The sequence below is a fragment of the Sebastes fasciatus genome, chromosome 4 (genome assembly GCF_043250625.1).
Source record: "Sebastes fasciatus isolate fSebFas1 chromosome 4, fSebFas1.pri, whole genome shotgun sequence".
In the NCBI taxonomy this organism is placed as follows: Eukaryota; Metazoa; Chordata; class Actinopteri; order Perciformes; family Sebastidae; genus Sebastes; species Sebastes fasciatus.
In genome coordinates, this window is record NC_133798.1 from 6,107,143 (window position 1) to 6,120,104 (window position 12,962).

General features: G+C 41.0%; 1 protein-coding gene and 2 long non-coding RNA genes across 14 annotated transcripts in view; 2 read left to right on the forward strand and 1 right to left on the reverse strand.

The window, feature by feature from the left end:
- Positions 1-12,748, forward strand: part of ndrg4 (NDRG family member 4) — a 73,835-nt gene extending 61,087 nt beyond the window's left edge. For 7 of the 12 annotated variants that reach the window (XM_074631653.1, XM_074631654.1, XM_074631657.1 and 4 more), the window contains 11 exons: positions 1,256-1,316; positions 1,484-1,570; positions 1,656-1,712; positions 1,857-1,960; positions 2,050-2,106; positions 2,899-2,950; positions 4,592-4,639; positions 6,132-6,167; positions 6,305-6,356; positions 6,569-6,607; positions 8,711-12,748. In XM_074631653.1, coding sequence (XP_074487754.1) covers positions 1,256-1,316; positions 1,484-1,570; positions 1,656-1,712; positions 1,857-1,960; positions 2,050-2,106; positions 2,899-2,950; positions 4,592-4,639; positions 6,132-6,167; positions 6,305-6,356; positions 6,569-6,607; positions 8,711-8,868 — 751 coding nt within the window. In that variant the 3' untranslated portion in view covers positions 8,869-12,748. The remainder of the gene's footprint in view (positions 1-1,255; positions 1,317-1,483; positions 1,571-1,655; positions 1,713-1,856; positions 1,961-2,049; positions 2,107-2,898; positions 2,951-4,591; positions 4,640-6,131; positions 6,168-6,304; positions 6,357-6,568; positions 6,608-8,710) is intronic. The other 5 variants (XM_074631656.1, XM_074631659.1, XM_074631661.1 and 2 more) reach the window with 1 other exon arrangement.
- LOC141765594 (uncharacterized) overlaps positions 1-12,962 on the reverse strand; it is a 371,017-nt gene that overhangs the window by 182,317 nt on the left and 175,738 nt on the right. The window lies entirely within an intron of this gene.
- LOC141765593 (uncharacterized) overlaps positions 1-12,962 on the forward strand; it is a 101,023-nt gene that overhangs the window by 78,576 nt on the left and 9,485 nt on the right. The window lies entirely within an intron of this gene.

Sequence of the window (12,962 nt, forward strand, 5' to 3'; positions counted from 1 at the left end):
TCCAGCGGTGAGATTTGCAGATAGCAACCAACTGAAACTTCTCCCGTGCGCCAAGCGTGCAGGAGAACTACGGTGGCCGACGCAAAAACGCGAATGTCCTTCTTTAGAGCCAGTTGTTTGGTTTGTCCGTTCTGGGCTACTGTAGAAACATGGCCCCGTGAACAGGACTGCTTCATATGTAGATATAAATGGATCATTCTAAAGCTGGGCATATACTGTACGATTTCAGCCCGTTTCTGGCATGAATTCTGAGCCACACTACTCATTTTAGAGTCAGACCGAATTACAGCTTTGTCGGGCGCCGTTTGCCGTGCAGTGTACAGGGGGAACTGATGACCGATTAACTCCTCCCGACCGGCCGTCGGACAGTCAGATGAATTTCTGAATGTCCGAAATTTTGGTCGGCCATCCACAGGCTCTCATACACAGTTGAAGCAGAACCACGAGCTGATTCCCCAGCGTCAGCGCCTTTTTTCTCTTCTTTTTACAGTAATCAGAGTGTAGCTACCAAGATAACAATGTACTATAGATAGATGTAGTAAAATGTAGCTAGCTTACCTCCAATTCTCTCTGCAAAATGGACAAGCGCCATACTGTCCACATCTTCCTAGCCAGGGTGTTCACATAAATCGTGAGCTTTGGCTTTACATAAACGATCTACTGGTACAGTACACAACAACCTTTCTAAAATCGTACAGTGTATGCCCAGCTTAAGGTAATGAAAATACAAAAAACTCCTATTTTCATGTGATTATTCACTGAAGAAAACATACTTATTGATATTATATTCCATTTCTCTCAATAGTTCCCCCTAAATGCTACACGCTGTTCCATAACAGAAAATAGAAAACATTAAAAAAAAAAAAAAATGAAAGCCAGTTTACACTTTTCTGAAGCATTTAACACAGCGTAGCTCCATGGCCATGGTTACTCTACTAGCAAGCCTCTTTCATTCCTGAGCAGTTTCTGTAGGTAATAGAAATAGAAAATATCGCATTTCTTGCCAACAGAATGTAATTTTAGCCCGGACATACAGTACAGTACCAGCCGCAGAACACAGAACTTGGCTCTGCGTAAAGCATGAATTTCAATCCGTCAAAGCCGTTCTGTAACATGGTACAGGCACACCAGACTATCACAATACTCTGTTCAAATTCTTGTATCCGTGTAGCCTCCACACATATGAACTATTTACAATAGTGTATCATTATTTATCTTTAAAATATTGCCTCTAATAGATTTTTTTTTTTTTTAGATTTAAGAGCATTGTTGGGATCGGAGTTGGAGCTGGAGCTTACATTCTGGCCAAGTTTGCAGTAAGTCACATCGTGATTCTCCTACATTGTACCTACTGTTCAGAATGAGCCCAGTGCTGGATTAAATTTATATAGATATTCAGGATTTCTTCTGAGCAGTGTTTTTTGTCAAAGTGTGCTACCTCTGAATCCCAGACTACATGTGTTTCTACGTGTTTTGCTCTCAGCTGATCTTCCCTGACATGGTGGAGGGTTTGGTTCTGCTCAACATCGACCCCAACGGCAAAGGCTGGATTGACTGGGCTGCCACCAAGGTACTTGTTTATCACTGGATATCACACATGCAATTACAAATGTAGGTCTGCTTTTTATTTACAATCTCCCTGTCTTTCCCCCCAGCTGTCAGGTCTGACCAGCGCTCTGCCAGATACTGTGCTGCCACATCTTTTCAGTCAGGTATAAGCTCAGGGTCTGGGTATAAAAATTGGACAGTAATTGTTTTTCAATGGTACTTCTTCAAAATATGAAAAAACAAAGCAAGGATAAAAATGTCATCTGTTACAGGCAGATATTGAGCCAGCTTTTTGCGTTTGTCCACAGGAGGAGCTGATGAACAACACAGAGCTTGTGCAGAGCTACAGGCAACAGATCAACAACACCGTCAACCAGTTCAACCTGCAGCTTTTCTGGAACATGTATAACAGGTGGAGTGATACAATTTCCTACTCACACGCACACACAAACAAACAAACAAACAAGCACTTTATCTCAACATTCATAATGTCTCTTTCAGTCGGAGGGACCTTGAGATGAATCGCGCTGGGACGGTGCTCAACGCCAAGACCCTGAAGTGAGTCTGCAGACACAGTTGCATCATACCAGTTGATTTTGATCTAATTGAGGTTAATATTTAATAGATTTAAAGCTAGTACAAAGAACTTTTATTTTGTGTTGAAGTGGAAGTGTTTACGAGCACCAGATTCCCTTTAGAAAACCTCTCATTATACTGCAGCAGGGTTTGACAATCTGCCCCCTACAGTACTAGTTCTGGTTGTCCCGTATCTCTCTTCCCTCCAGCGGGCTCAGAAATACGGCCTGGGCCTCCAGCAGCGTGGTGTTGGAGCCGGGTCTGGGTCTGTCTGCGACAGACTGGTTGCTGTTGGAGGCCCCGCTGGAGTCTGAGCTGAAGGAGTTTTTTGTGATTTTCGTGATTTCGTCTGATTTTGCGCGCAATCAGACCTGGCGGCACCGATGACAAGCATTAAGAATAACTCTAGAAAAATAGCCAATCTTCTTGCTGATGGTCTCGTTTACTTATGTAGGTCATATAGAGGCATCAGTATTAAATTGACACTGTTTCATAGCCAGTTAAAAGTTCCTCATAGTAACTTTAAATATAAAAGTTGCTGCTTAATATCACTGTAAATAGAATATTTGGGAGTTTTGGACTGTTGGACAAAACAAACAATTTTAAGACATCACCTTCTACAAACTAAACAAGTAATTGATTAATCAATGTAACAAAATCATACCAATACTGAAAATAATCAGGCTAAAACTACTCAACATATAACCACAATTCTGATCCTCCTGAGGTCAGAACCTCCAGCTACTTGTCTAAATATCCTAAATGTCCCTATAGGTGTCCTGCGATGCTGGTTGTGGGAGACAATGCTCCGGCTGAGGAGGGAGTGGTGAGTCCATCATCTCTCTTCCATGCTCGACTTCTCTCTCTTTGTCTCATCATGCAGTACTTCTGTTTCACAAGATGTCTTCCTTCTTTAGCCCACTCCTTTTCGTTTACCCACTGAGATAACTTATTTATGCTTCTAAGTCTATCTGGAGCTCTAAACACCAACCCTCCTCCCCCTGTTCTTGCCCTCTTCAGTGTTTTGTACTTGGCATTTAAATCCTGGTAGTTTGTCCTTATTGAGTAAAACAGAAACAGGTCAGCCAGCAGAGACACTCTCTCTGCACCCTCAGGACTCTGTGTGTATGTCTGTCCATCTGTGTGTGTAATGCATGTCTGTGATACTATAGGTGTGTGTGTGCGTGAGTGTGTGTGTGCGCATCTGTTCTCCAGGGGCCAGATGGCCTCGCTCTGTCTGGTTTGCTAGTTTGAAGTGGCCCATATATTTATGCACCAGTTAGTCTGCCGCATGTTGAAATTGAAATCAATTCACTCTCCTGTCAGTCGGAGGAATGGCATGGAGATGGGATACGGGGGGGAGGGGATGTTATAAAACATCTTGGAAGAGAGAAAGATGGAGAGATGGAAAGCGACAGAGCAATGGAGGGAAGCAGTGTGAGTGAGCGAGAGATGAACAGAGGTTGTTTTATTGGATGAGATAGACGGAGGTTATGTTGATGTTTTGTATACGCTGATATGATGCTGCTGTGTTTGCTCCCACTTATACGACACATTCCTTTATATGCTTCCTCTGCTGTTAGAGAGAAATGGAATATGTTGAGAGATGCATACATTTCAGACTTACATTTGCATATCATGCAAAATCATTTGCAGTCAATCAGTTTTGTTGTTGTGATTTATAATAATTGTCTGACGGTGAAGCTAATTTATGCAACTGTTCAATACAAGAAACACAGAAATATATATTTTTTTAATTTCCATAATTCATATTCAACATGTTTGGGCAGTAAAATATATAATTTGGCTATCTGTTTTGAAGGATTAGAGATTAAACACAGCAGGAAACAGCACAGAGCAAAAACATTGCACAAACACTGGCTGTGTTGTGTGTGTCCACAAGTATGAGTGGTCATGCGTTGTGTATGTGTGTGTGTGTGTGTGTGTGTGTGTGTGTGTGTGTGTGTGTGTGTGTGTGTGTGTGTGTGTGTGTGTGTGTGTGTGTGTGTGTGTGTGTGTGTGTGTGTGTGTGTGTGTGTGTGTGTGTGTGTTCACACTGCGGCTGTGCTCTCAGCCTGCTGGAGTGACTCATCTCTGCAGCACACTGCAGTATCTGGGTCACTCACACACACACACACACACACACACACACACACACACACACACACACTGATATAGTCTCCATATAGGCTTTAAACTATACATACAGCACATCCACAGTTCCTCTCCAAGTCCTGACCATCTTTAAAGGGATACTTCACCCCCAAAATAATCATCTGTATATCAGTTACACACCCCATGTTTCCTTAAATTATTGAAGAAAACTTTGTTTTTCTCGCATGCCAAAATGACCATTTGTATAATGGCGTTAAGTATTCCATTAACATTCCATAAAGTTAACAAGTGTTTTTTTCGTTACTGCACCTTTTGGGCTTATTCAGTTCAACATGCTGTTTTTGTCCTCAAGGTCGAGTGCAACTCCAAACTGGACCCAACCAACACCACCTTCCTAAAGGTAACTGTTTGTCCTCAGCTTCATCTACTCCATCATTTGAGAAAAAGTCAGATTTGTTGTGCAAGCACAACTTCAATTTATATATTTAATGTTTTGTTTTTTTATTTATTTATTTATTTAACCTTTATTTAACCAGGAGGTCCCTTGAGATTAAAATCTCTTTTTTGAGGGAGACCTGGCCAAGATGGCACACCATTCAAAATTAAACAATGGAGCATGTTAAAACAGACAAAAGACAACAGATACATAATACAAAATCCAGTTTAGGAATAGCAATTGCACTCTTCAGTTACACAGTTTTTTATCTGAGCTTTGAACTCTCCCAGGGAGACAAAATCATGAAGCTGTAGTGTGTTCTGAAGGTTATTCCATGACCAGGGCGCAAAGTAGGCGAAAGCTGCTCTACCAAGTTCCGAGCAAATCCTCGGTACCCGGTAGAGCAGCCATCTAGTGGAGCGAAAGTTATAATAGCTGTTGGTGAGTGATAGGAGATTACACAGATATGAAGGGAGTTTGACCAGTATGGCTTTGTAAATAGAAATATACTAATGCTGCTGTCTCCTTAGGCTTAATGAAGACCAGGACACCATATCTTAAAGTACACAATGATGTGTACGGGGATAATGAGTTGGATATAGAACGCAGAGAACTGTGATACTCAGAATCTGGGCAGCGAAGTGTAGAGGAGGCAGCATGCATGTAAATAATGTATATAATCCCCATAGTCTAAAACACTTAAGAACGTAGCCTGCACAAGTGTTTTCCTAATTGCTAAATTAAGGCATAAATAATTATCCCAATTAACACAAAGTATGATGCTAAATGAAATTCTCAATCGTTCAATTTTGACCATCGTAAACATTTTACACCGACATGTAAACTGTGGGAAAGAAACAGCTTACCTAACATTGTATATATACAGTATATAGCATATAGGCCAGTGTTTCTCAAATGGGGTCTTGAGTTCTGCACTGCAATTAAAAAATATATATATATAATTAATAAAAAAATAATTATTAAGTTATTATAAGTTCAATGAAAAAATGTAAATGTAAGTTCGATAAACTACATTTTATATTCAATATGCCATTATTTTTTTTCTACCAAAAATGCGCTACTTAGGGGGAACTTGGCAAAAAAATATTTCAAAGGGGGTACATTATTGAAAAAAAGTTTGAGAACCACTGATATAGGCTATACCCTACATAGTAAATAGATATGTGCTAATTGGTCCATATTGAAATGTTAATGTTATACATGTTATATATTAAATATGTTTCCCTCGAAGCGTAATTCACAATGCAGTTTTGTTGTATGGGAATGTAATTTTTAGGATACAAGACTGCAATATGATGTAATGACAGGAAAAAAACAGCAACATGAGTTTCTATTGCAGAACTGTTGATAGAGAGAGGGAGTACAGTACATTTTCTGTGTCTAGTTGTGAGCCATTAGCAGTTTGGTTAATTGCTGCTCTCTCCTCTCGTGGTAGATGGCTGACTCTGGTGGACTTCCCCAGCTCACACAGGTAACACACAACCTTGCATAATTAACAGGTTGCCATACAACCAAACCCAATTTTAAAAAAAATCAGACAGACCATGAATGCATCATCCATATTTGACATTTGTTCAGTGAAATGAAAACTGATATGTTGTTTTCCAGCCTGGGAAGCTGACTGAAGCCTTCAAGTATTTCCTGCAGGGAATGGGCTACAGTAAGTATCCAGAAAAACAGACTGTACTTAGTGAGTGAGAGTGTGATTTCATGTTTGTGTCTTAGCCTTTGCAGTAATTTCTTATAAAAAGCTTTTTTCAGCAGAAGTATTATTGTAGTAATGTCTGAGTGTGTTGTGATTGATGTATTTCGTGCAGAGGGACATGAGCTGTGTTAATCTTGCCCTCTGTCTCCCCCGCCCCGTTCTCTCAGTCGCTTATGTGAAGGATCGGAGGTTGAGTGGAGGGCCAGGTACTTCCTCCTCCCCCTTCACCTCTGACCTCTTATTGCTGCCCTATTTGATGACATTGGCATTTTAAAATTTATTTGAATTTAATTTGGTTATGAATACAATATTTTGGGCTGTTATGAAATTTTTACTTTTGCTGTCATTTCTAGTGTTTTTTTTTTATTTTATTTTTTATCCTGTGGACATTAATACGGAAACCCTGAGAGGCAATTGAGAAAAAACATTCTGTTGATCCATTTTCTAAATCTGATCTAAATTGTTTTCTGTCGTGTGTTTATGTCTTAAAGGTATAATATGTAACAGTTGTTGGTTACTATTGTTTGTAAACACACGAGGTATAGAGTGAATGAAGAGAGGGAGCGGCGTTAGTGAGAACAGAGCAGTGAATCAGAGAAATAAAACATTATCGCTGAAGTCCAGAAGAGTCCCGAACACAGCAAAATAAAAGGAGAAAAGAGACAATACAGGATACAGAAACAGACACCACTTCTAGTGATGATTGAGAGGGATTATTTTTGTATCAGTCTATACATTGTTTTGTTTTTTTAGGAAATTCCTGCATATTATACCTTTAAGAACAGGTGAAAAGGGGTTTTACAGGATAAGTTCCTTATATTTTTGTTTTTATCTGTGTAACAGGGAAAACGTTTTACTAGGATCGTTTTTTGAAGTTACATTTTCTGTGAAAACAGGCGGGGAAATAAAATTTGGCAGGTGGATTTTGTTTTGTTTTGTTAGGATCATTTTTCTCAGTGTTTGTTGTTGTAATACTCATTTTAGCAACACGTCATAAACACAGGAAAGAAAACAATTTCGATCAGACTTAGAAAATGGATAATTTTCTCACTTGGCCATCAGGGCTTCCGTACATTATACTCCATCATTGTTTTATCAAGAATATATTTTCCTCCCACGGAAAAATATACTGCCCTTACTTCCCCTCCCCACATTCCTTTGCCATTGCATCTCCAATGCTCTTTGCATGGCCCTCAGCTAGCTTTGAGCACAACCTTTTGGACTAAGTTTGTAACAAATTACAATATTTTTACACAACCAATAGTTTAGGCTTTAAATGAGAATGGCCAACAGAACACTACATCTAGTTATTGCAATCACATGAGAACGTAAGCCAATAAAAACTCCATAAACTGCTGACTGAACACAAGTAAAAACTAAAATTGTCCTCAATGTTATGCGGATTCTGCTCTTAACTGCTGAGCCTAAACTACATAAGCACAGTATACAATATGAAACTTTCAAGGTGTACTTCTGAGACTCAAAATTGTCCGCTTGACATTTCTACAAGAACCAAACAAGACTGACCCGGCGTTACTTGGACTGATACAGGACGCTTAAAGCTGGAGCCAATGTTTTTGTATTTATGCGGCATATAGTTATTATTTTGTGGCCTTAATTACTACTACTATGCAATTAATTTATTGAATTCATTGCCTATTTCTCTCCTCATATATTGTCAGAAACATCTTGAAGTGTACTGTTTGGCTGTAAAACGAGAAAGTTTGTGACCCGGCAGCCATGTTGAGATCTGTTGAGGAAATACCAAGCACCGCCCACCAGCCAGCCGGAGCTCAGCCAATAGGAACGCTCTCTCTGAAATGGCCTGTGATTGGTCAAAGTCTCCCGTCACAGGCTAGATTTATTAAAGCCTGAAAACAGAGCCATGAGGAGGAGCAGAAGTCTACTTATCTCTCAGAACACTTGAATTACAATATGCTGAAAGGTTATTATGGAATTTTTGCCCAATGATGCCAAAAACTTCTTGCTTTAATTGATTAATAATGAATAGCTTATAATACAGTTCTATTAGGAGAACTGAGCTTTATATAACACAAAGTGCATGGTGCTGGCAATGTGTCTCTATGTAGACACACTGACAGCTTTAATGAACAACTCCAACCATTCAGGGCAGTTGTGTGAGCCAGTCAGCTGTCTTTTCTCACCAGCTACAAAAAGAGATATTTTTCAGTTGTCCAAATTAGCATGTACTCCCAACATCTACATAATATCAACTGATCACACTTTTTTTTTTTTACAAAATGTAATGCTGGATTCGTTCTTTTCCCCACCCTTCCCTTTCCTCCCAGTGCCCTCCGCCAGTATGACCCGCCTGGTTCGTTCTAGGACGGCCTCCCTGACCAGCGCCAGCTCCATTGACGGCGGGTCCCGTTCTCGGGCCTGCACCCATTCCGACAGCACCGAGGGAGTCGGCACTGTCACCCACACCATGGAGGTGTCCTGCTGAGGAGTCGGCCAGCCATAGGAAGAGGGCGGGAGGGCTACTAGAGGGATGGAGAAAGAAAGAGCAAGATGGTGGGGTTAAGGGTGGTGGAGATGAAGGTGTGACCGCCTCTCTGTAGTCAGACACGGTAGATGGTAGAACGAGACAGCGACAGGAAGGAAAGCCGATGAACAAGGTGGAGACAGCTCTCTCTCTGTCTTCATCTGTCTCCTCCAGATCCCTTTGTCTGTCATCTTCTTCCCTGCTCCACCTGTAAAATACCATACGTGTTGCTACTAACACCCCCCAACCACACCTTGAAATACCCACCTCGACCCCACCCCTGTCACCCAGCACTTAAAGATTTAGGCAACTTGTTTTGTTCTTGTAGTGTCATTCTTGTGTTTGCAAACTGTCTCCTCAATCTTTTCCTGCACCTACCCACCCCCCCACCCCCGTCTGTCAACAGTCCACACAGCGATATATGATATAAGCTGCTGTTAATGATGGAAATGTGTCAGAGAAGGTGAAAGTGCAGGATATAGCAAGGAAAACAGAACTTTTATATTGTACTGCAATGAAAAAGTGTATTGCATCTTTTTTTTGCAGTTTATTCTTTCGTTGTATGGACACAATGTGAGTGATCTCTCTCTGCGTTGTTTGCAAGAAATGGTTATTTCTCTATGAGTGACTGGTAAGTGTCAGAGGGGGGTGTGTCCAGGATTTAACAGACAACAGAACACAGCCTATCGTAGCCAAGTGCACCTGTAGAGCATAGCTAGAGCACACCACGCTGATTTAAAGTTGCACTTGGTAAGATTTTATGTCAAACGTGTAAACTACACGTAGCATGAGAGGGATGTCATCAGCATACATGCGTTTCAGGCCACCAGTGGTTAAGTGAAACCTAGCCACTACACCACCAGGGAGTCCATCCGTTTTTATTGCTTTTACCGCGATAATCTGTACGTGATTTGGTCTAAGTACAACCAAACTCGTGTTTGAATTGTCTTGATTTTGAGCAAGATGACAATCTGCGATTTGTGAGCCGCTGGAGTCCATCTATTGTTTAGTATCAAATACGCTTAAAATGATTGATATGAATATAACGTAGCAAATGTAGCAGCAAAGTTACTCTTGATCAGCAAACAACTCACAGGTGGAATTGGGCTTGTGTTTCCAGACTTTAATCGCTCACTTATAATCGATACCTTACAGAGTGAAGGAAGAAACTGCTTAAAATATAATTATTTATATTATTGTATCTGCCTGAGCTGAAATTGCAAAATGTGTAGTGCAACGCAAGATAATTCTATCCACACCAATCAGGACACTACAGATGTAATCACTTGTTATGTCACTTTTCTGCAAGGAAGAGACAAATTAAACCAAACTGTCTTCTAAGAAGCACTTAAAAAGTGGTCTAATCCGGAAAAAGCTCCACTCCATTAGGCGTGACGCTGAGGCTGGTGAACAGGACACATCACATTATCAATTATTGAAGCTCAAATCTTCCATTATTACTAGTACTGCTGTTACTTAGTACTGCCTTTCAGAGCCACATTAGTGCAATGTTGCTGAGTGCAGCTTTAACCTGTGTCATCTCACATTTCTAAGCCAATCCACTACATGAATATAGGCTAGAATTAGTATTTATTAACATGTATATGCATGTGTATGTGAAAGTAATCTTAGGGCATTCTAGTATCAGAGTATAGTATCTAGTATTAGGGCATTCTTCATTAGCATCGTGCATGTGACTATAGTTAAATAGAGCCATGGATGCATCATCAGTCTGTAACTCCAGCGCATGGACGCGGTTCTGGCCGTAGTCGGCTCTTTGTGGTCTCTAACATGACAATCACACTCTGACCCAAACCAAACTAGACCAGGGGGGACCGAGGCAGGACCAGGCCGACCCGACGAGCTCTCTTTCCGGGTCACCACCAAAGAACTCGCAGCAGCCTTCCCTTACAGCGCCCAGCCTCACTCCATGGATATACCAAAGCTACCCACCCACACACACACCACACACCACACCACACACACACACACACACACACACACACACACACACACACACACACACACACACACACACACACACACACACACACACACGTAGCCACAACCACAAACATACCCCCATGCACATACACATTTTCACACACCTTCTCAAATTAAAACCTGCGTGGGCTGTGCTTTGTAAGGGAACTAAGCCAACAAAATCACACACAAGAAGGAATCCATTGTTATGTGGTCAGTGTGTGTTTTGATGTGATGTGTAACCATCATCTCACCAGTGTAGAGCATGTGTATAAGTATAGTTTTAGACTAGTGAAGCTGTGTGCTGTTATCTGCTGTAATACTGGACAACCTTGTCAATAGTGACCAGAGATGGGGGGGGGCCCCTGTTTCTTTGGCTTAGTAATGTACAGTATTCATGTACCATAGTCACCTTCTCCTGTTTCCAGTTTTACAAAAACACCCTTTTGGTCCCCTGTCAGAAGGGGCGTAGCTTTCAATTGCTGAGGTGTGCGCTTGCCTGAGGTGGCCTGTAAGGGGCGGGGCTTTTTTGGAGCCATTTGGGCACCAAGCTCAGAATGTAGGGCAACCCCCAGCCACCTTAAAAAAATAACCCCTTCCCCCTAAAAAAAAAAAAAGGTGCCCCGGCTCTCACAGGCAAACCCAGTCGCACCCTAAAGGGCTATCAGCTGAAGTCACTTTTTAAAAATGTTGGTAGTGTTAGTCGTGTTTCTGAGCACCAGGGGGCCCTAGAGACCAGCAGATAGGTAAGAGAATATGTGGAGGGGGGGTTTCAAGCAAAGAAGAACAGAGGGGATTGTTACCAAAACATAAGGAGAGAGAGATTCTGACCTGAAAAAGAGTGAATGAATGAATGTTAAAAGAAAACGAATGTGATTTTGATGAAACTGGAGAGATTACTGTTGAATTGTTTGAAATATCCAATAAATGTAATAGTTGGGAAAAAACAAATCCTGACATGTGGAAATTATGACGAGATATTAGACGGTCAGATCAAACACCTCAGTTGCTCCTCGCAGAACATCGTGGATGAATTCCATGAACGCTGAAGTTTGCATGTAGCGAAGTATACGGTCATCTTTCAGCGTTTCCTCTCTTCTCTAAGCTATTTTCTGCCATCTACACTTAGGTTTCCTCCCACACGACTTCTACCCAAACTGCCTGGGGGGCTCCTGAATGTATTTTGTCCTTTTTTGAAGTGCTGTACAGTATTGTCAACCTACGCCTCTCAGAAGCCCTCGCTATGGTTTGCACTTCTATCCCCGCTCCACATCTTTGACATTTAACCCCGCACATGAAAACCCAGCTCCCTCCTGCTCCTCCTCAAGGTCTACAAATAGTGAAGTTCAGTAGCGATTTGTGAAAGTCGACAGCTCCTGTAAGCTGGCGCTCGATCAGTTTGTATAGACCTTGGTCCTCCTTGCACTTGTAGATACTTTTTATTTATAGAGCAGGTTACCCGACCCGAACACTCTAACACTACTGTATTGTGAAGAAAACGTCGACATATTTCTGTTTCCTCTTCCCAGTTTCTCTTTTTTATAGGCAACAATAGGTGTAACCTCATCTTGATATATAATGATATTGGTTCCTGTGTACTACTATTATTCTTCTTATTCATACTGCCATTATAATTGATTTGTATTGAGCAATAAGTTCTTTTTTTCTCGTTTGGTTGTTTCATATTGTGGGAGTCTTCCCTATGAGCTTGTTTCTATTCACAACAGTAGAAGGACTCTTACCTACTTTGCTGTCATTCAGATGTGTAATGTAAAGTTTAAATATATTCTATACAAATAAATATAAAAAGTAAGCTGTCTCTGTCCATGTACTGATCAAGTAACAAGTAAGAAATAAAGACTTTATGTCAGAATTGTGTGGAGTCAGGTGTCTGATCATTTTCAGTTGTGTAGACATCTGTGCTGTCATATCAGTTCAACGTATGGTGAGCAGTTCTCACTTCACTTTGCACAGCTCTTACTTCTGCTGTGACAAAATCTAATTTTTGAGATACATATTATTAAACAGACAGATGCCACCCCTCGATGAGAGCAACTGCTACACACATTAGT